Consider the following 24,755-nt stretch of genomic DNA (forward strand, 5'->3'; position numbering starts at 1 on the left):
CCATTGACTCACTGTGCCTAAACTGTTTGTGCAGACGATATGGTATAAGCTATGCAAACAATATGGTATAAGCAAACAATATGGCATTAGGCTCACTGTGCCTAAACTGTGCAAACAATATGGTATAAGCTGAACACCTACTTTCCTTCTGGGAATCTGAAATATTGGTACATGTTAGGCAAAGGGTGCCTATGTGACAAGCCACTAGTAAAAACCCTGGGAATTGAGTCTGTACTAAGCTTCTGTGGCAGACAACATTTCACATATGTTGTTTCAACTTGCCCCATGTGACCAATGAGAGAGGATTCTTGGAAGTTTATTTTTGTTTCCTCTGGACTTCACCCCATTAGCCTTTTACCTTTGCTAATTCTGCTTTCCATTCTTTCACTAAAATAAATCATAGCTGTGAGTATGACTATATGTTGAGTCATGTAAGTCCTCCTAGCAAATCACTGAACCTGAGGTGGCTCTGGGAAGCCCTCCACACCACCCTTTCCCTTTATAGGCTAGTGAAGCCCTGAATTTCATTTTAAATACTTGCTTCTTCTCGGTCTACATATTTATCCTCCATGGAAAATCACATTTATCAATATAGTTTCAGCTATCACACTTTTTCCATCATCTCCAAACCTAAACTCCAAACTAATTACAACCACCTACAGGATACCTCCATCAGAAGTACATAGGCACTTCAAACTCAACACGTTCAAAAATAAACTCAGAGGTACCATAACTCCTTTCCCTTAGCATGGCCCCAAATGTACTTCTCTCATGCTCTCTATTTAGGGTAGAAATTACCATCTACCTGGACTGATTTCCTATGTATCATGATTTCCTATGCACTTTAAACTACTATATCACATCAGGTTACCTGCTGGTTCTTAGACTACTGTAACTCTGCACTTGCTACTCATCAGCTGAGTTGCCCACTCTCCCTTTCTGTGTGTAGTAAATGCAGGACTTTCAAAGAATGCAACATCTCAGTCCCTAGAAAAACAGGTAACTATTCCCTCTGTACTTTAAACAATTTAGTTAATACATGTAACTTTGTACTAATTTCATCATACTTTTTACACTTTCCCATGTAACATTGTAAGGTTTTTGAACCAAAAGCTATCTCCTCAACAGGTAACATCTCTGATCTCATGGAACTTACAGTCTAATGAGGGAAAGAAACAATAAACAAATGTTTTGTATGTGTGTTATACACACACACAAACGGAAAGAATGACAGAGTCAAAGTGCAACAGAGAAGCTGGGCGTAGGCAGTAATAAGTGCACAGGTAAGATGACACACAGTAATGAAGGTACTGTGTTTAAAAGTAACCAAGGAAGACCTCTCTGAGGGGAAGATAAACTCTAATTCATAAGTCAAATGAATACCAGGAGGAAAAGCACTGCAGGCAGAGAAAGGATGTATAAAACCTATTAGAACTTGGTATGTTCCAAAAATAAGGAATTTGGAACAAATAATCCCTAAAAATTCTTTCCATTCTCCAAGCCTATGAGAAATAAAGTAAGCTGATGATGGTTTCTCAATTCCAATTATTCTGCCATGTAACAGAAACTTAGAAAAAGCAAGTCACTTAACTGTTCAAAATGAAGTCAATAACGTTTTGAAAAACAAAATGTTCACTTTTGTTGACATTCAATATTTTGTTGATTCTTTTTAAAAATGTTCTAAATATTGTATGTTTTTAACTGACATATTCTCATATATCTGATAGCAATTACAGATTTATGATAGGTAACAAAACTGGCATCACAAGTATCAGATAATATGTTCAATTTAAGTTACATCTGATAATAAAAATGATTAACTCACTTGTGTATGGACAGATGAAGCAGCAACAACTTCCACATTAAAAACACCTTTGTGATTATCTACCCATTTCATGCCAGGTAGAGGAACCTGTAAGATATTAAATATAATGATCACAGATGCTTAAGTAGATTGCGAACTCTGAAAAGAAACAAAATTTACAATATCCCAGCGAGAAAAATATTGTGAAAATATATTTTTATTCACTGTAAACAAATTAAGAACTTCTACATTTCATTCTTATTTTAAAATCAAGAAATGCTTGATACAAAAGAACTATCCAGAAGCAAAAAGCATAAATTAATAAACACAAAATTTCTATCTTCCCAAAGACATATCCCCTTATATCATTCTAAATCTTCATCTATGTATACATATTTATATACACATTCATATAGTTAACAACAAACATCTTATTTTGAAACCTGTTTTTCATTTATTATATTGTGAATCTCTTCATGTCATAAATTCAAATTTACAATATCATTTTAATGGATTATAATATTTCACTTATTTTAAACATTCCTATTATTTTTTAACTGAGTCTTGAAATATTTGCAAGCAAAAAAAGCCTGTTGGTTTATGTATTCAAAAACTTTATTTTTTTTTTTTTTTTGAGATGGAGTTTCACTTTGTCACCCAGACTGGAGTGCAGTGGCACGATCTTGGCTCACTGCAAACTCTGCCTCCCAGGTTCAAAGGATTCTCCTGTCTCAGCTAATTTTTGTATTTTTAAAAGACAGGGTTTCACCATGTTGGCCAGGCTGGCCTTGAATTCCTGACCTCAGGTGATCTGCTCACCTCGGCCTCCCAAGGTGCTGGGATTACAAACCACCACATCGGGTCGAAAACATTTTTTCTGACATAAATTGCTAGAAATGTCTAAGTTATTTCATTAAAAATAACTTTTAAAATAAAGTACATAAATTCTCTCTATTCCTTTTGCTAAGTACAGCTAAAAACTCTGAAACCTGACATATAAATGAACATAAAGATTCTGAAAGGTAGAGAAAAAAAGGATGATGGGCCAGGATCTCAGGATGTAAGAAACTACGAGTCAGCATTTTCTGGGTTTTGCTTTTGCCTCACATATCCTGGACTGAGTGCTAGAGAGGCTGGCAAGCCAGGATTGCCAAAAGAAGAAGAGAAACAAAGCCTCAAGAAAAGCATGTTCTCTCTGGCCAAAGACATTAATATTCCAGCTAGTTCCAAGGGAACAAATCTTGGCCCCACTTCCCGCCTCCCTACACTAAATGGAGAGCCTAGGGTGCCACCTTTAGCTGCCTGAAATGAGGTACCCCTCTTCGCAACCAACCCCACACACATGGGGGTGCTATCAAAGAAGACAGAGTTGAGATTCTGTCCCTTTTCTGGTGATAATTAGCCCCCAACCAACAAAGGTGTCAGTGGAGGCCATGTGGAGCAGTAACAAGGTGGCCCCTCTCCCTCACTACCAGGAAGGGGTCAGCAAAGGCCTCGTGGGGAGCATAAAATCCCATCTTCACCCAGTAATGAGCCCCCTCACTGGATCCACCCAAGAGAGTAAAATCAGGCAGAGTAGGTACTGTTGACCTTCACCTCTCTCTGACAGCAGCACCTCCCTCCCCAACTGCTAAAATAGACTATTTCAGTAAGATCTAGAGTCTCATGAGTAATTAAAAATTATTCATCATACCAAGACCAGGAAAATCTCAACTGAAATGAGAAAAGACAATCATTGGACACCAATACTAAAATGACATAGATGCTTCATGGACCTCACAAGGATTTTAAAGCAGACATCATTAAAAATGTTTCAACAAGCAATTACGAATAGCTTTTAAACAAATGAAAAAAAAAAAACACAGACTCGCCAAAACAAAAAAAAAATTATAGAAAAATACAAGAGGGAGACTCCGCCACAGAACTTAGCCGGTGGCAGAGACGGCAGCAGAACAGCAGAGCCTGCAGCAACAGGGCGAACCACACAACAGCCGGGTGGCGCCTCGGAAGACAAACAGTGGCTAGTCCTGGGCAGGACACCTCAACGGACATCCAAAAATAAAGCCCGAACCCCCAACACAGAGCATTTGAGAAAAAAAGAGTTTTTTTAATGAGTTCTGTTGCAGCAGAATAAAACATAGCAGCCTAACAGCCCTGAATGAACAAGAGAGCTCACAGCTCAGCAATTGAGCTCCTATAAAGTACAGACTGTCTCCTCAAGCAGCTCCCTGACCCCTCTATATCCAAAAGACTGACATTTGGCAGGCATCATCCTGGGACAAAGATAGCAGAAAAAGAAACTGCTAGCATCCCTCACTGTGCCACAGCTGCTATAGGTGCACCCCAGACTAGCAGGGCCTGGAGTGGACCTCAGCAGTCGTACAGCGAAGGGGCTAGACTGGTAGAAGGAAAACCAAGTAACAGAAATACTTCATCATCAACAATCTGGGTGTCCAATCAGAGACCCAATCGAAAAGTCAGCAACTACGCAGACAACAAGCAAATAAATCCACAAAGATGGGAAGAAACCAGCGCAAAAAGGAGGAAAACACCCGAAACCAGAACACCTCGCCTCCTAGAAAGAACCAAAACTCCTCACCAGCAAGGGAACAAAGCTGGACGGAGAATGACTGTGATGAAATGACGGAATTAGACTTCAGAAGGTGGATAATGAGAAACTTTTGTGAGCTAAAAGAACATGTATTAAATCAATGCAAAGAAACTAAGGAACTTGAAAAAAGATTTGAGGAAATGATAACAAGAATGGATAACTTAGAGAGAAATATGAATGAATTAAAGGAGCTGAAAAACACAATACGAGAACTTCGCGAAGCATGCACAAGTTTCAATAGCCGAATTGACCAAGCAGAAGAGAGAATATCTGAAGTCGAAGACCAACTCAATGAAATAAAATGAGAAACCAAGATTAGATAAAAAAGCGCAAAAAGGAATGAACAAAGTCTCCAAGAAATGTGGGACTTTGTGAAAAGACCTAACCTACATTTGATAGGTGTACCAGAAGGGGATGAAGAGAATGAATCCAAGCTGGAAAATATTCTTCAGGACATCATCCATGAAAATTTCCCCCACCTAGCAAGACAGGCCAACACTCAAATGCAGGAAATACAGAGAACACCACAAAGATATTCCGCAAGAAGAGCAACCCCAAGGCACATAATCGTCAGATTCAACAAGGTTGAAATAAAGGAGATAATACCAAAAGCAGCCAAAGAAAAAGGTCGGGTCACCCACAAAGGGAAGCCCATCAGACTCACAGCAGATCTCTCGGCAGAAACACTACAAGCCAGAAGAGTGTGGGGGCCAATATTCAACATTCTTAAAGAAAAGAACTTTCAACCCAGAATTTCATATCCAGCCAAACTGAGCTTCAGAAGTGAAGGAAAAATAAAATCCTTTGCAAACAAGCAAGTACTCAGAGATTTTGTCACCACCAGGCCTGCTTTACAAGAGCTCCTGAAAGAGGCACTACACATAGAAAGGAACAACCAGTACCAGCCATTCCAAAATCACACTAAATGCTAAAGAGCATCAACATAATGAAGAATCTACAACAACTAACAGGCAAAACAGCCACTTAGCATCAAAATGGCAGGATCAAATTCACACATAAAAGTATTAACCCTAAATGTAAATGGACTAAATGCACCAATCAAAAGACACAGACTGGCAAATTGGATAAAAAGCCAAAACCCATCAGTGTGCTGTATCCAGGAAACCCATCTCACATGCAAGGATACACAAAGGCTCAAAATAAAGGGATGGAGGAAGATTTACCAAGCAAATGGACAGCAAAAAAAAAGCAGGAGTTGCAATTCTCATCTCTGATAAAATAGACTTTAAAGCAACAAAGATCAAAAGAGACAAAGAAGGCCATTACATAATGGTAAAAGGATTGATACAACAAGAAGAGCTAACGATCCTAAACATATATGGACCCAAGGCAGGAGCACCCAGATACATAAGGCAAGTTTTTAATGACTTACAAAGAGACTTAGACTCCCACACAATAATAGTGGGAGACTTTAACACTCTACTGTCAATATTAGACAGATCAACCAGACAGAAAATCAACAAGGATATCCAGGGCTTGAACTCAGACCTGGAGCAAGCAAACCTGATAGACATTTACAGAACTCTCCACCCCAAATCCACAGAATATACATTCTTCTCAACACCACATCACACCTACTCTAAAATTGACCACATAATTGGAAGTAAAGCACTGCTCAGCAAATGCAAAACAACTGAAATCATAACAAACAGCCTCTCAGACCATAGTGCAATCAAGTTAGAACTCAGAATTCAGAAACCAACCCAGAACTGCACAGCTTCATGGAAACTGAACAACTGGCTCTTGAATGTTGACTGGGTAAACAATGAAATGAAGGCAGAAATAAAGAAGTTCTTTGAAACCAATGAGAACGAAGACACAACATGCCAGAACCTCTGGGACACATTTAAAGCAGTCTCTAGAGGAAAGTATATAGCAATAAGTGCCCATAGGAGGAGAATGGAGAGATCCAAAATTGACACCCTATCATCAAAATTGAAAGAGCTAGAGGAGCAAGATCAAAAAAACTCAAAACCCAGCAGAAGACAAGAAATAACTAAGATCAGAGCTGAACTGAAGGAGATTGAGACACGAAAATCCCTTCAAAAAATCAATAAATCCAAGAGCTGGTTTTTTGAAAAGATCAACAAAATAGACAGACCATTAGCCAGATTGATTAAAAATAAAAGAGAGAACAACCAAATAGATGCAATAAAAAATGATCAAGGGGAAATCACCACAGACTCCACACCATCATCAGAGAATATTACAAACAACTCTATGCACATAAACTAGTAAACCTGGAAGAAATGGATAAATTCCTGGACACTTGCATCCTCCCAAGCCTAAACCAGGAGGAAGCTGAAACTATGAATACACCAATAACAAGGTCAGAAGTCGAGGCAGCAATTAAGAGCCTACCACACAAAAAAAGCCCAGGTCCAGATGGGTTCACAGCCGAATTCTACCAGACACACAAAGAGGAGCTGGTACCATTCCTTCTAAAACTATTCCAAATAATCCAAAAAGAGGGAATCCTTCCCAAATCATTTTATGAGACCAACATCATCCTGATACCAAAACCTGGCAGAGACCCAAAAAGAAAAGAAAACTTCTGGCCAATATCCATGATGAACATAGATGCAAAAATCTTCAATAAAATACTGGCAAGCTGATTGCAACAGCAAATCAAAAAACTTATTCATCATGATCAAGTAGGATTCATCCCGGGGATGCAAGGCTGGTTCAACATACACAAGTCTATAAACATAATTCACCACATAAACAGAACCAAAAACAAAAACCACATGATTATCTCAATTGACGCAGAGAAGGCATTTGACAAAATTCAACAGCCCTTTATGCTAAAAACCCTCAATAGACTCGGGATTGATGGAATGTATCTCAAAGTAATAAAAGCTATTTATGACAAACCAACAGCCAATGTCATACTGAATGGGCAAAAACTGGAAGCACTCCCTTTGAAATCCGGCACTAGACAAGGATGCCCTCTCTCACCACTCCTATTCAATATAGTACTGGAAGTTCTAGCCAGAGCAATCAGGCAAGAAAAAGAAATAAAGGCTATTCAAATAGGAAAGGTGGAAGCCAAATTGTCTCTATTTGCAGATGACATGATAGTATAACTAGAAGACCCCATCACCTCAGCCCAAAACTCCTGAAACTGATAAGAAACTTCAGCAAAGTCTCAGGATATAAAATCAATGTGCAAAAATCACAGGCATTTGTCTACACCAATAACAGACTTAAAGAAAGCCAAATCAAGAACGAACTGCCATTCACAATTGCTACAAAAAGAATAAAATACCTTGGAATACAACTCACAAGGAACGTAAGGGACCTCTTCAAGGAGAACTACAAACCACTGCTCAACGAAATCAGAGACGACACAAACAGATGGAGAAACATTCCATGTTCATGGTTAGGAAGAATTAATATCGTGAAAATGGCTATACTGCCCAAAGTAATTTACAGAATCAACGCTATCCCCATCAAGCTACCATTGACTTTCTTCACAGAACTGGAAAAAACCACCATGAACTTCATATGGAACCAAAAGAGAGCCTGCATAGCCAAATCAATTCTAAGCAAAAAGAACACAGCGGGGGGCATCACACTACCAGATTTCAAACTATACTACAAAGCTACAGTAATCAAAACAGCATGGTACTGGTACCAAAACAGAGATATAGACCAATGGAACAAAACAGAGGCACCAGAGGCAACACAACATATCTACAACTATACAATCTTTGATAAACCTGACAAAAACAAGCAATGGGAAAAGGATTCCCTATTTAACAAATGGTGTTGGGAAAACTGGCTAGCCATGTGCAGAAAGCAGAAACTGGACCCCATCCTGACACCTTACACTAAAATTAACTCCAGATGGATTAAAGACTTAAACATAAGACCTGGCACCATAAAAACCCTAGAAGGAAATCTAGGCAAAACTATCCAGGACATAGGAGTAGGCAAGGACTTCATGAACAAAACACCAAGAGCATTGGCAACAAAAGCCAAAATAGACAAATGGGACCTAATCAAACTCCACAGCTTCTGCACGGCAAAAGAAACAGTCACTAGAGTGAATCGGCAACCGACAGAATGGGAAAAAATTTTTGCAGTTTACCCATCTGACAAAGGGCTGATATCCAGAATTTACAAAGAACTCAAACAGATTTACAGGAAAAAAACAAACAAGCCCATTCAAAAGTGGGCAAAGGATATGAACCGACACTTTATGAAAGAAGACATATTTGAGGCCAACAATCATATGAAAAAATGCTCATCGTCACTGGTCATCAGAGAGATGCAAATCAAAACCACATTGAGATACCATCTCACGCCAGTTAGAATGGCGATCATTAAAAAATCTGGAGACAACAGATGCTGGAGAGGATGCGGAGAAAAAGGAACACTTTTACACTGTTGGTGGGAGTGTAAATTAGTCCAACCATTGTGGAAGACAGTGTGGCGATTCCTGAAGGCCTTAGAAATAGAAATTCTATTTGACCCAGCAATCCCATTACTGGGTATATACCCAAAAAACTATAAATCGTTCTACTATAAGGACACATGTACACGAATGTTCATTGCAGCACTGTTTACAATAGCAAAGACCTGGAATCAACCCAAATGCCCATTGATGTTAGACTGGATTGGAAAAATGTGGCACATATACACCATGGAATATTATGCAGCAATCAGAAATGATGAGTTTGTGTCGTTTGTAGGGACATGGATGAATCTGGAGAACGTCATCCTCAGCAAACTGACACAAGAACAGAAAATGAAACATCGCATATTCTCACTCATAGGCGGGTGATGAAAAATGAGAACACATGGACACAGGGAGGGGAGTACTAAACACTGGGGTCTATTGGGGGGGAAAAGGGGAGGGCCAGTGGGAGGGGGAGGTGGGGAGGGATAGCCTGGGGAGAAATGCCAAATGTGGGTGAAGGGGAGAAAGGAAGCAAAACACACTGCCATGTGTGTACCTATGCAACTGTCTTGCATGTTCTGCTCATGTACCCCAAAACCTAAAATGCAATAAAAAATTTTAAAAAATAAAATAAAATAATAATAAAAAAAAAGAAAAATACAAGAGATTTCTTTCCTATAGTTTTATCTTTTTTTAATCATGTATAGAAAATTTAAAAACAATGAAGTCAATTTCCCATCAGCCAATTTCAACACTAAATAGATAAGAAATTCAACATCTCTGAGGCAAGAATAAAGATTTTGAAACATTTTTGGAAAAAAAAGCCAGTAGAGTACGTTGAAACCCATCAAAGCAATAAACACTATTTGCTCTTTTAATCAAAAACACTTGTTTTCGGCTTAAAAAAAAATGATATACAAGGAATACATACACACATACTTCTTTAAAAGTAACAGTTCTCCTCAGCTCTAAATCAAGTGGACCTGATAGATATCTACAGAACTCTCCACCCCAAAACAATAGAATATACATTCTTCTCAGTGCCACATGGCACTTACTCTAAAATTGATCACATAATTAGAAGTAAAACACTTCTTAGCAAATGCAAAATAACTGAAATCGTAACAGTCTCTCAGACCACAGTGAAATTAAATTAGAATTCAAGATTAAGAAACTCACTCAAAACCACACAACTTCATGGAAATTGAACTACTTGCTCCCAAACGACTGTTGGTTAAATAATGAAATTAAGGCAGAAATCAAGTTCTCTGAAACTGAGAACAAAGAGAGAACGAACCAGAATCTGTGGGATGCAACTAAAGCAGTGTTAACAGGGAAATTTATAGCGCTAAGTACTCACATCGAAAAGCTAGAAAGTTGTTTTTTTTTTTTTGAGACAGAGTCTCACTATTCTCCAAGATGGAGTGCACTGGCATGATCTCGGCTAACTGCAATCTCCACCGCCTCCCAGGTTTGAGTGATTCTCCTGCCTCAGCCTCCTGAGTATCTGGCATTATAGGCATGTGTCACCACTCCCGGCTAGTGCGCACGAGCGCGCGTGTGTGTGTGTGTGTGTGTGTTTTATTATTTTATTTTAGTAGAGATGGGGTTTCACCATGTTGGCCAGGCTGGTCTCAAACTCCTGACCTCAAGTCATCTGCCTGCCACAGCCTCCTAAAGTGTTGGGATTACAGGTGTGAGCCACCATGCCCTGCCTTAAAAAAAAAAATAGCTAAAAAGATCTCAAATTGACATCCTAACATCACAACTAAAAGAACTAGAGAACCAACAGCAAACAAACCCCAAAGCTAGCAGAAGGCAAGAAATAACTAAGATCAGGGCAGAAGCGAAGGAGACATAGACACAAAATACCCTTCAAAAAAAATCAACATATCCAGGAGCTTTTTTTTTTAATTGAAAAATTAATAAAACAGACCACTAGCTATATTAATAAAGAAGAAAAAAGAGAAAAATCAAGTAGACACAATAAAAAAAGATAAAGGGGACATCACCACTGATCCCACTGAAATACAAACGACCATCAGAGAATACTACAAACACGTATCTGCAAATAAGTTAGAAAATCTAGAAGAAATAGATAAATTCCTGGACACATACATCCCTGCAAGACTGAACCAGGAAGTTGAATCAGTGCATAAACCAATAACGAGTTATAAAGTTGAGGGAGTAACAAATAGTCTACCAACCAAGAAAAGCCCAGGATCAGATGGATTTACAGCTACATACTACCAGAGATACAGAGAGCTGTTGACATTTCTTCTAAAACTATTCCAAACAATTAAAAAGGAGGGACTCCTCCCTAACTCATTTTATGAGGTCAGCATCATCCTAACACCAAACCCTAGCAAAGATAAAACAAAAAAAAAAGCCTTCAGGCCAATATCCCTGATGCAAAATCCTCAATAAAATACTGGCAAACCAAATCCAGCAGCACATCAGAAAGCTTATCCACCACCATCAAGTCGGCTTCATCCCTGAGATGCCAGGCTGGTTCAACATACACAAATCAATAAACATAATCCATCACATAAACAGAACTGAAGACAAAAACCACATTATTATCTCAATAGGCACAGAAAAGGCTTTCGATAAAATTCAGTATTCCTTCATGTTAAAAGCTCTCAATAAACTAGGTATTGAAGGAACACACCTCAAAATAACAAGAGCCATTTATGACAAACCCACAGTCAATATCGTATTGAACACGCAAAAGCTGAAAGCATTCCCCTTGAAGACTGGCACAAAACAAGGATGCCCTCTCTCACCACTCTGTTGTTGAAACAGAGTCTCACTCTGTCACCCAGGCTGGAGTGTAGTGGTGCAACCTCAGCTCACTGCAACCTCTGCCTCCTGGGTTCAAGTGATTCTTCCTCAGCCTCCCTAGTAGTTGGGATTAGAGGTGCATGCCACCACATCTGGCTAATTTTTGTATTTTTAGTAGAGACAGGGTTTCACTATGTTGGCCAGGCTGGTGTCGAATTTCTGATCTGCCTGCTTTGGCCTCCTAAAGTGCTGGGACTATAGGTGGGAGCTACCAGCGCAACCACCACTTCTATTCAATGTAGTATTAGAAGTTCTGGCCAGGCAATCAGGCAAGAGAAAGAAATAAAGGCATTTACATAAAAAGAGAAGAGGCCGGGCGCGGTGGCTCAAGGCTGTAATCCCAGCACTTTGGGAGGCCGAGGCGGGTGGATCACGAGGTCGGCAGATCGAGACCATCCTGGTCAACATGGTGAAACCCCGTCTCTACTAAAAAAAATTACAAAAAATTAGCTGGGCACGGTGGCGTGTGCTTGTAATCCCAGCTACTCAGGAGGCTGAGGCAGGAGAATTGCCTGAACCCAGGGGGCGGAGGTTGCGGTGAGCCACGATCGCGCCATTGCATTCCAGCCTGGGTAACAAGAGCGAAACTCCGTCGCAAAAAAAAAAAAGATAAGAAGTCAAATTGTCTTGGTTTGTAGATGACATGATCCTATATCTAGAAAACCGCACACTCTCAGCCCAAAGGCTTCTTAAGCTGATAAGTAAGTTTAGCAAAGTCTCAGGATACAAAATCAATGTGCAAAAATCACAAGCCTTCTTATACACCAACAACAGACAAGCAGAGAGCCAAATAATGAATGAACTTCCATTCATAACTGCTACAAAGACAATGAAATACCGGGGAATACAGCTCACAAGAAAAGTAAAGGACCTCTTCAGGGAGAACTACAAACCACTGCTCAAGGAAATCAGAGAGGACACAAATAAAAAAAACATTCCATGTTTATGGATAGGAAGAATCAATATCATGGAAATGGCTATAATGCCCAATGTAATTTATACATTCAATGCTATTCCCATTAAACTACCATTCACATTTTTCACAGAATTAGAAGGAAAAAAAACTATTTTAAAATTCATATGGAACCAAAAAAGGGACCATGTAGCAAAGACAATTCTAAACAAAAAGAACATGAAGGCATCACATTACCCAACTACAAACTATACTACGAGGGTACAGTAACCAAAACAGCATGGTACTAGTACAAAAACAGACACACAAACCAATGGAACAGAAAGGAGAACTTAGAAATAAGACCACACACCTACAACCATCTGATCTTCAACAAACTTGACAGAAACAAGCAATGGGGAAAGGATTCCCTATTTAATAAATGGTGCTGCGGGAACTGGCTAGCCATATGCAGAAAATTGAAACTAGACCCCTTCTTTACACCTTATACAAAAATTAACTCAAGATGATTAATTAAATGTAAAACCCAAAAACTATAAAATCCCTAGAAGAAAATCTAGGCAATACCATTCAGGACATAGGCACAAGCAAAGATTTCATGGCAAAAACATTAAAAACAATTGCAAAAGCCAAAATTGACAAATGGGATCTAATTAAACTAAAGAGCTTCTGCACTGCAAAAGAAACTGTCATCAGAGTGAACAGACAACCTACAGGATGGGAGAAAAATTTTGCAACCTATCCATCTGACAAAGGTCTAATATCCAGAGTCTATAAGGAACTTAAACAAATTTACAAGAAAAAAAAAATTAAAGAGTGGGCAAAGGACATAATGAGAAACTTCTCAAAAGAAGATACTCATGTGACCAAACATGAAAAAAAGCTCAACATCACTGATCATCAGAGAAATGCAAATCAAAACCACAATGAGATACCATCTCACACCAGTCAGAATAGTGATTATTAAAAAGTCAAGAAATAACAGATCCTGGTGAGACTGTAGAGAGATAGGAACACTTTCACACTGTTGGTGGGAGTGTAAGTTAGTTCAAGCATTGTGGAAGACAGTATTGAGATTCCTCAAAGACCTAGAACCAGAGATAGCATTTGACCCAGCAATTCCATTACTGGGTATATACCCAAAGGAACAGAAATCATTCTATTATAAAGACACATGCACGTGTATGTTCACTGCAGCACTATTCACAATAGCAAAGACATGGAATCAACCCAAATGCCCGTCAATGATAGACTAGATAAAGAAAATTGGTACATGTACACCATGGAATACTATGCAGCAATAAAAAGGAATGAGATCACGTTCTCTGCAGGAACATGGATGGAGCTGGAAGCCATTAACCTCAGCAAACTAATGCAGGAACAGAAAACCAAACATTGCATGTTCTCACTTGTAAGTGGGAGCTGAATAATAAGAACACATAGACACAGGGAGGGAAACAATACATACTGGAGCCTGTCGTTGATGGGGAGTGTGAAGGAAGGGAGAGCATCAGGAAAAACAGCTAATGCATTCTGGGCTTAATACTTAGGTGATGGGTTGATAAGTGCAGCAAACCACCATGGCACATATTTACCTATGTAATAAACCTGCACATCCTGCACATGTAGCCCAGAACTTAAATAAAAAATAAGAGTTCTTGAAGTTTCATCTGAGAATCCACAGCACAAACATCATCTAAAAACCGTTAGACATGTAAATACTCAAGCCTCGATCTAGATCTACTGTCACAAAAACTCAGGAAATAAGGTTCAACAATCAGTGTTACAACGAACCCTCTAGGTAATTTCGATTCATGCTAAAGTGAAAAATGTTATCTTAAAATACTCTAACAAGCAATAGTAATAGCAATGGTGTAATAGTAGCAAACACTTCTGTAGCACTGTCCAAGTGCCCAGCACTATTTAAATGCTCTCCATGTTACTATATCATTCAATCATCAATACAACCAGTAACTCTAAGTCTTAATTATTCTCATTTTACAGATGAAAAAATTGAGGCACAGAAAGTGTCTTAGTCACCTCATGCTGCTACAACAAAGGACCATAAACAGGTGACTTAACAGCAGATATTTATTTTCTCACAGTTCTTGAGACTGAAAGTCCAAGATCAAGGTGCCAGCATGGTCAGTTTCTGGGGAGTGCTCTCACACTGGGTTGCAGATGGCCAACTTCTTGCTTATATCCCACACTGGTGGGGGATGAGGGATGTCAAGTGCTCTGGTCTCTTCTTACAAGGGTACTAAACCCATTATCAGGATATCACCCTCATAAATCCACTTACCTTGTCTAAACCTAACTAACTCCCAAAAGCCCTAACTCCAAATACCATCACACTGGGGGTTCTAATATATGAATTTTGGGGGCATACAGTTCAATTCATAGCACTCTGCCACTCTCCACCAATGCTATTTCCTTGCATGAAAAATACATCCATTCCAGCCCCCAATGTCTTAACTCATCCCAGCATCAACTCTCAAGTCAAAAGTCTCACCTAAATACCATCTAAATCAGATATGGGTGAGACCTGAGGTATAAAAATTTACCCCAATGCAAAATTCCCCTCCAGCTGAAAACTGTGAAACCAGAGGAGTTATAACCCTGTCTTCCCAAATACAATGGTGAGACAGGGATAGGATAGACATTCTCATTCCAAAAGGGATAAAGAGGAAAGAAGGAAGGGGTGATAGGTCCCAAGAAAGTCCAAAATCTAACAAGGAATTGGCTCTTAAGTCCATTAACTCTTCAATCTCAAATGATAATGGTTTTTGTTTTTTAAATAAAGTACACTATATATGTTTAAGGTATACACCATAATGTTATGAGATACAAATAGACAGTAAAATAGTTACTATAGTCAAGCAAATTAATATATCCATAATTTCACAGTTGGCTTATTTGGCAAGAGCAGGTAAAATCTGCTCATGTAGCAAGGATATCAAATACAGTGCAATTTTATTAACTACTGTCCTTATGCTGAGTGAGATCATTCAATATTTATTTCTATGTCTAGCTTATCTCTCTTAGTATAATGTCCTCCATGTTCATCCATACTGTTTAATGGCAGAATCTCTTTTTTAAAACTGACTGATATTCCACTTTGTGTGTATGTGTGTGTGTGTATTAAAAAAACAATTTCTACATAAGCATATACAGAATATCACTATATATAACTATATATATAAAACGATTTGTCTCTATATAACAATTTTTTAAATTCTCACAAAGGTGTGAATTTATTCCTAAGCAGTTAAAATGAACCACTGATATGTTGGACACTTAGGTTGTTTCCATATCTTTGCTATTGTGAATAATGCTGCAATACACCTGGAAGTGCAGATATCTTTATAATAAAGTGATTTTATTTCCTTTGAGTATTTGCCCAGAAGAGGATTGCTGAGTCATAGGGTAGTTCTATTTTTCTGCAGGAACATCCATACTGTTTTCCAAGATAACTGCATCAATCTCTATTTCTACCAATAGTGTACAAGGGTTCTGTTTTTTTTCACACTCTCATCAACATTTGATATCTCTTGACATTTTGATAACAGCCACAATAATGGATGAAAGGTAATACTGCATAGTGGTTTTGATTTGCATTTCCCTCATGCTGAATGATGTCAAGCACTTTTTCATATACCTCTTGGCCATTTTTATCTTCTTTGGAGAAAGTACATTCAGGTCTTTTGCCCATTTTAAAAACAGTTTATTGTTTTTCTATTACCAAGTTATATGAGTTCTTTGTAAAGTTTGGATATTAATCTCTTAACAGATATATTGTTTTCAAATATTTTTTCCCAATTCATAGACTGCTTTTTCATTTTGTTGATTATTTCTTTTGCTGTACAGAAGCTTTGCAATTTGATTTGATTTCATTTCATTTATTTATTTTTATTTATTTTTGCCTTTGTACCCTGAGTTTTTGGTGTGATATCCTAAAAACCATTGCCAAGACCATGCCAAGGATTTTTTCCCCTGTGTTTTCTTCTAGAAGTTTTATAGTTTCAGGTCTTATGTTTAGGTCTTTTTTCTATTTTGAGTTGATTTTTATGTAACGGTATAAGATAAGGGCCCAATTTCATTCCTTGGCATGTGGAAATCTAGTTTTCCCAGCACTATTTATTGAAGTGACTATCCTTTCTTCATCACATCCTCTTGGTGCCCTTGTTGAAAATTAGTTGTCTGTATTTGGATATATTTCAGGTCTCTAATTAATTATACTCTTTGGCTTGATGCTCTGCCTCTGGGACCACTGGGACAACAGCATCATCCCCACAGGTCTAAGGTGGGTATACCCCAGAGCTCTGATAAGCAGGGGTCTGCCCCCATTGCCTTTTGAAACCAAGGCAATGGGTCTGATGATCTCTAAATCACCTTCAGGGTCACTTTATCCTCTTTTTGAAGAACAGTACATGGTTACAGCTGAATAGCTCTATTATCCTGTCAAATCCAAAAAGTCCAACATCCTTCCTTCATTTCATCCCATCTCCTTCCCTTCAGTTGAAACTGGCAGTGCTTCTGCTTGTATAATTCTATAAACTCTTTATGAGGTGACAGTCCAGCAATGCCCTTAGTGTTCTCTTCAGAACATGCTTTCTCATTTCTGCAATGTGGATAGGCTAAAAATATTCTAAATCTTCAAGTTCTGATTCCTTTAACATTCCTTATTTAATTCAACTCTCTCCTATCATATTTTCTATAACTAGTCAAGAGGAACCAAGCTGCACCTTCAACAACTTTGGAAAGTTCTTCAGCAAAATATCCAAACAGCACATGTTCTACCTTCCACAAAACATCAGAACAGTTTAACCAAGTTCTTTGCCACTTTGTTACAACACTCACTTTTCCTCTAGTTTCAAATAACATGTTCCTCATTTCTATATGAGATCTTACCAGAATTGCCCTTAATGTCCTTATTTCTACCACGTACCTAAACTATCCCATTCTCTACCCATTACTCAGTTCCAAAGTCACTTCCATAATTTTAGGTATTTGTTACATGAGATGGTTTGGCTCCATGTCCCCACCCAAAGCTCATCTTGAATTGTACTCCCATAGTTCACATGTTATGGGAGGGACTGGTGGGAGATAATTTGAATCATGGGGGTGGTTTCCCCCATAGTGTTCTTGTGGTAGTGAATAAGTCTCATGAGATCTGATGGTTTTATCAGGGGATTCCACTTTTGCATCCCTCTCATTTTTTCTTGCTGCCACCATGTAAGAAGTGCTCTTCAACTCCTGTAATGATTCTGAGGCCTCCCTAGCCATGTGAAACCGTAAGTCCAATTAACCCTCTTTTTCTTCCCAGTCTTTATCAGCAGTGTGAAAATGGACTAATACATTACAATAGTACCCCACTTCCTGGTACCGAAATCTGCATTCATCAGCTCAGGTTGCATAGCAAAATATAATAGACGGCGTGGCTTAAACAACAGAAATTTATTTTCCCACTGTTCTGGAAACTAGAAATCCAAGATCAGGTGACAGCATGGTCAATTTCTTGTGAGGGCTCTCACCCTGGGTTGCAGATGGCCACCTTCTTGCTTGTATACTCACACTGGGGATGTCAAGCTCTCTTGCTCTCTTCTTACAAGGGCACTAATCATATCATGAAGGCCCCACCCTTATAACTTTGTCCGAACCCAACTCCCTCCCAAAGACTCCAACTCCAAATGCCGTCACATTGAGGGTTAGGCATTAACATTTGATTTCTGAGTAGGAACACAATCTGTTCCATAGCAGAGAGATTAAGAAACATACCCAGGGTCACAGAATTCAGTGTTTAGCCAGGATTGAAACCCTAGAAGATTATGATATATTGCCATTTAAAAGCATATGGATTTTTTAAAAATAACAAAAATCCTTTTACAATCCCACACCCCTTCTGAGAGCTAACTTTGCTAAATTTGGGATATAAAGATTTAAATTATTCCTACACAATTACCTAAATACAGAGTTCAATTGTTGCTATATTTTTAAGTAAATAAAATTGAATTAAGAAACCAGAGTGTATCAGCAGCACAGAGGACAGAAGGATTAAAATTCATGCAGTGAGAAAAATGTCTTTTTGAGGAGATGCTGCTGTGTCTACAATTTGAATAAAGCTATGTTAAAATCAAGAAAAGGAAGAAGAAAATTCAAAGGGCTGGAGGCAGAAAAAAGCTTGGAAGAAGCTGTCAGTGCAGAGAGAAAGAGAGATATAGCAACACTTGTAGAAGATGATGTTGGAAAAGTGGAAAAGACCAAATCATTCAGAGATTTGTAGGTAATGGGAAAAAATACTTGAATTATGTCTACATGCAAGAAAAAGCCAAATAAATGTTTTATTTGATCATAAGCAACATAATAAAATCATCTAATGTTAATTTTAAAATTGCTGTTTATATTGTTAGAATGAATTTCAAAGAGGCAAGAACTGAATAATATTATAAAGCAGTGAAAGTAGATGAAATAAGAACTACATACACCAAAAACACTAAATCTTAGTAATATGATGCTGAATGAAAAAACTCAAGTCCCAGAGGATCACATGCCACATAATAAACTTTTTGTTAAATTCATAAAGTAAATAATGTAGTATTTTGGCATACAAATACTTCATTTTAAAAGTAGTTTTAAAAGGCTTGTTTTCAGGACACTGAATATACTTAATGCTACAGAAATGTACACTTAAAATAATACATTTTAGGTTACATATATTTTTACCATACTATTTTTATTTAATTCTTTTGAAGAGATAGGTTCTTGTTCAGTCACCCGGGCTGGAGTGCAGTGGTGCACTCACAGCTCACTGTCAACTCAAACTCTTGGCCTCAAGCAATCCTCCCACCTTAGCCTTCCAAAGCACTGGGATTATAGGTATGAGTCACCATACCAAGCATTTTTACCACAACTTTTTAAATGCTTATTTTATACAGTTACAAGGAAGAAGAGTATGGAATAGGGAATGAGTCAGGAAGTACCTTGGCAGTAAGGGACTGCATTTTGAAGTTCTTTCTTTTGATACTAGACAATGCCACTCGCCACCCAGAACCCTATGAGTTCAACACAGAAGGCATCACAGTCTCTTTCTTGTTCCCAAATGCCGTATTTCTAATTCAGCCTCTAGACTGGGAGTTTTAAGTATCTTTAAGATTCATCACACATAGTACTCAATGGAAAGGAGTGTGAATGCCATGAAGAGAACCCCAATAAATAGAACATTATAAAAGTTTAAAAGGATTACACCACTGAAGATGCTATCATTTTATAACAAAAGTATAAAAGCCATAAAGGCCATCATGTGGCAGGGCACAGTGGCTCACGCCTGTGATCCCAGCACTTTGGGAGGACAAGGTGTGTGAATCACAAGGTCAGAAGTTCAAGACCAGCCTGGCCAATATGGTGAAATCCCATCTCTTCTAAAAAATTAGCCAGGTGTGGTGGCGGGTGCCTGTAATCCCAGCTACTAGAGAGGCAGAGGCAGAGAACTGCTTAAACCTGGAAGGGGAAGCTTGCCACGAGCCGAGATGGAGCCATTGCACTCCAGCCGGGCAACAGGACGAGACTCCATCTCAACAACAAAAAAAGGGGGTGGGGTGTGATCCAAGACGGCTAAATAGGAACAGCTCTGGCGTGCAGTTCCCAGCGAGAATGACACAGAAGGTGAGTGATCACTGCATTTCCTAATAAAAATGAGTTATTACTGCCCACAGTCCAGGAGATTTCCAGGCTGAAAACCACCACAAGTTTCCAGCACGGCTGTTTCAGCTGGTGCAGCAGGTTTCTGCACAAGAACTCACACAAATCCAGGCAGTCATTTCAACTGGCACCTGGAATGCCTGAGAGACAGAGCCGCCCATTCAACTGAAAAAAACAGGGCTGAAAAAGGAAGCCAAGTGATCTGGCTTGGCAGGTTCTACCCTCACAAAGACCAGCAATCAGAAAAACTCTGGATTGAGAGTTTCACAGCAAGCAGAGCTAGACCCGGATGGTACAGTTCTGTTGGGGGAAGGGTGCCTGCCATTACCTAGGCAGTCAACCACTACAGAGGTGGTCCACCATTGCCGAGACAGTCCGCCATTACCGAGGCAATCCTCCATTACTGAGGCAGTTCACCATTACAGAGGCAGACCACCATTACCAAGGCAGTTCTAACTATACATCTATAAACAACATCTCAAGGAAGTTCACACAGCGGCTGGGCAGAGCCAACAACAGTTCAGCAACGCCTTTGCTGGCAGGCTGTGACTTGGCTACCTCCTTGCTGGGCAGAGCAGTTCTGAAAAAAGGCAGCAGCACATCGGGAACTTATAAATAAAGCCCCACCTTCCCAGGACAGAAAACCAGGGGGAAAAGGCGGTTATAAAGTTCCACTGCAGCATACTTAAACGCAGCCGCCCAGCAGCTCTGAACAGAACAATGGAGCTCACAGCTCAGCACCTGAGCTCCTGTAAGGGACAGACTGTCTCCTCTACATTTGATAGGTGCACCTGAATGTGACGAACAGAATGAATCCAGACTGGAAAACACTCTTCAGGATATTATCCAGGATAACATCCCCAACCTAGCAAGGCAGGCCAACATTCAAGTCCAGGAAACACAGAGAACACCCCTCAAAAAGAGCAACCCCAAAGCACATAATTGTCAGATTCGCCAGGTTGAAATGAATGAAAAAATGCTAAGGGCAGCCAGAGAGAAAGATCGGGTTACCCGCAAAGGGAAGCCCATCAGACGTAGAGTGGATCTCTCAGCAAAAACCCTACAAGCAAGAAGAAAGTGGGGCCAATATTCGACATCCTTAAAGAAAAGAACTTTCAACCTAGAATTTCATATCCAGCCAAACTAAGCTTCATAAGTGAAGGAGAAATAAAATCCTTTCTGAACAAGCAATTGCTGAGAGATTTCATCACCACCATACCAGCCTTACAAGAGCTCTGAAAGAAGCACTAAACATAGAAAGGAACCAGTCACTCCAAAAATGTACCAACTGGAAAAGAGCACTGACACAATGACGAAACTGTATCAAATAAGGGGCAAAACAACCAGCTAGCATCAAAAAGGCAGGACCAAATTCACACATAACAACATTAACCTTAAATTAAATGGACTAAATGTCCCAATCAAAAGACACAGACTAGCAAATTGGATAAAAAGTCAAAAACCCATCAGTGTGCTGTATCCAGGAAACCCATCTCACATGCAAGGACACACAAAAACTGGAAGCATTCCCTTTGAAATCTGGTACCAGAAAAGGATGCCCTCTCTCACCACTCCAATTCAATACAGTATTGGAAGTCTAGCCAGAGCAATCAGGCAAGAAAAAGAAATAAAGGGTATTCAATTAGGAAAGGAGGAAGTCAAATTGTCTCTATTTGCAGATGACATAATTGTATATTTAGAAGACCCCATTGTCTCAGCCCAAAATCTCCTGAAACTGATAAGCAATTTCAGCAAAGTCTCAGGATACAAAATCAATGTGCAGAAATCACAAGCATTCTTATACACCAATAACAGACTTAAAGAGAGTCAAATCAAAAACAAACTGCCATTCACAATTGCTACAAAGAGAATAAAACACCTAGGAATACTAACTAACTAACTAAGATTGTAAAGGATCTCTTCAAGGAAAACTACAAACCACTGCCCAAGGAAAGAAGAGAGGACATAAGCAGATGGAAAAACATTCTGTGCTCATGGTTAGGAAGAATCAATATTGTGAAAAGGCCATACGACCCAAAGTAATTTACAGATTCAATGCCATCCCCACCAAGCTACCTATGACCCTCTTCACAGAACTGGAAAAAAAATCACCTTAAACTTCAGATGGAACATAAAGAGAGCTCACAAAGCCAAGTCAATTCTAAGCAAAAAGAACAAAGTGGGAGGCATCATGCTACCTGACTTCAAGCTATACTACAAGGCTACAGTAATCAAAACTGCATGGTACTGGTACCAAAACAGAGATATAGACCAATGGAATAGAAAAGAGGCGTCAGAAGCAATGCCACACATTTACAACCATCTGATCTTTGAAAAATCTGACAAAAACAAGCAATGGGGAAAAGATTACCTGTTTAATAAATGGTGTTGGGAAAATTGGCTAGCCATATGCAGAATGCAGAAACTGGACCCCTTTCTGACACCTTACACTAAAATTAACTCCAGATGGATTAAAGACTTAAACATAAGACCTAACACCATAAAACCCCTAGAAGACAACCTAGGCAAAACCATTTTGGACATAGGCTCAGGCAAGGACTTCATGACTAAAACACCAAAAGCATTGGCAACAAAAGCCAAAATAGACAAACGAGATCTAATTAAACTCCAGAGCTTCTGTACAGTAAAAGAAACAATTATTAGAGTGAATCGGCAACCAACAGAATGGGAAAATATTTTTGCAATCTACCCATCTGACAAAGGGCTGATATCCAGAATCTACAAAGAACTAAAACAGATTAATAAGAAAAAACAAACATCCCCATTCAAAAGTGGGCAAAGAACATGAACAGACACTTTTCAAAAGAAGACATATATGAGGCCAACAAACATGAAAAAATGTTCATCATCACTAGTCATTACAGAAACGCAAATCAAAACCACATTGAGATACCATCTCACGCCAGTTAGAATGGCGATCATTAAAAAATCTGGAGACAACAGATACCGGAGAGGATGTGGAGAAACAGGAACACTTTTACACTGCTGGTGGAAGTGTAAATTAGTTTAACCACTGTGGAAGATAGTGTGGCAGTTCCTCAAGGACCTAGAAATAGAAATTCCATTTGACCCAACAATCCCATTACTGGGTATATATCCAAAGGATTATACATTGTTCTATTGAGTACTGTTTACAATAGCAAAGACTTGGAACCAACCCAAATACCCATCAATGATAGACTGGACAAGGAAAATGTGGCACATATACACCATGGAATACTATGCAGCCATAAAAACCAATGAGTTTGTGTCCTCTGTAGGTACATGGATGAATCTGAAGACTATTAATTCTCAGCAAACTGACACAAGAACAGAAAATCAAACAGCGCACGTCCTGACTCATAGGTATGTCTTGAGCAATGAGAACACATGGACACAGGGAGGGGAGCATCACACACTGCAGTCTGTTGGGGTGGAAGAGGGGAGGGACAGTGAAGGTAGGGAGGTTGGGGAGGGATAACTTGGGACGAAATGCCAGATATGGGTGACAGGGTGATGGAGGCAGCAAACTACATTGCCATGTATGTACATATGCAACAATCCTGCATGTTCTGCACATGTACCCCAGAACCTAAAGTGTAATAATATATATATATTTTTAAAGCCATCAAGCCCAAAACGATAAATTCTTGCTGAAGAAAACTGTGTCCAGAGGCTCTCATGATTTCATAAACTTTGTGACAGAGCCAATCAAGAAAATCATGAAATAAATTGTGGATACAGCAAAAAGGAAAAAAAAAAAGGTGAAGGGTAAAAATTTCCAAGGAGAAATTCACAAGCTCATAGATGCCAGACCATGAATTAATAGAAGACGACTTGATGGAGATGAGTGCTTCCAAACCAGTGCTAGACACTGAGGCAGAAAACATAGAAGAAACAGTGTCAGAAAACAAAGTGATATAACAGAACCTGGAAAAACGGTTTTTCAAGACTGCTTTTGACTTCTTTTAAAACATAGACCCATCTATGCTAAGGTCACTGAAACTAAAACAAACAATGGAAAGATTGGCACCACAGAGAAACTTTTTTTTTTTAATTGACATGGAGTCTCACTCTGTCGCCCAGGCTGGAGTACAGTGGCGAGATCTCGGCTCACTGCAACTTCTGCCTCCCAGGTTCAGCAATTCTTGTGCCTCAGCCTCTTGAGTAGTTGGGTTTAGAGGTGCCCACCATCATGCATGGCTAATTTTTTGTATTTTTAGCAGAGACGGGTTTTTGCCATGTTAGCTAGGCTGTTCTGGAACTCCTGACCTCAGGTGATCTGTCTGCCTCGGCCTCTCAAAGTGCTGGGATTACAGGTGTGAGCTACCATACCCCGCCAGAAACTTTTTTTTTTTTGAGATGGAGTTTCGCTCTTGTTACCCAGGCTGGAGTGCAATGGGGCAATCTCGGCTCACCGCAGCCTCCGCCTCCTGGGTTCAGGAAATTCTCCTGCCTC

General features: G+C 39.2%; 1 protein-coding gene across 50 annotated transcripts in view; it reads right to left on the bottom strand.

The window, feature by feature from the left end:
- The window catches only part of DOCK7 (dedicator of cytokinesis 7), a 239,316-nt gene that overhangs the window by 102,463 nt on the left and 112,098 nt on the right, over nt 1-24,755 (bottom strand). For all 50 annotated transcript variants that reach the window (XR_013520145.1, XR_013520144.1, XR_013520143.1 and 47 more), the window contains one exon: nt 1,826-1,912. Coding sequence is in view for 38 of the 50 variants with exons in the window: in XM_078332070.1 (XP_078188196.1) it covers nt 1,826-1,912 (87 nt within the window). In the remaining 12 variants the exon portion in view is untranslated. The remainder of the gene's footprint in view (nt 1-1,825; nt 1,913-24,755) is intronic.

This window comes from Callithrix jacchus, chromosome 7 (genome assembly GCF_049354715.1).
Source record: "Callithrix jacchus isolate 240 chromosome 7, calJac240_pri, whole genome shotgun sequence".
Lineage (NCBI taxonomy): Eukaryota > Metazoa > Chordata > Mammalia > Primates > Cebidae > Callithrix > Callithrix jacchus.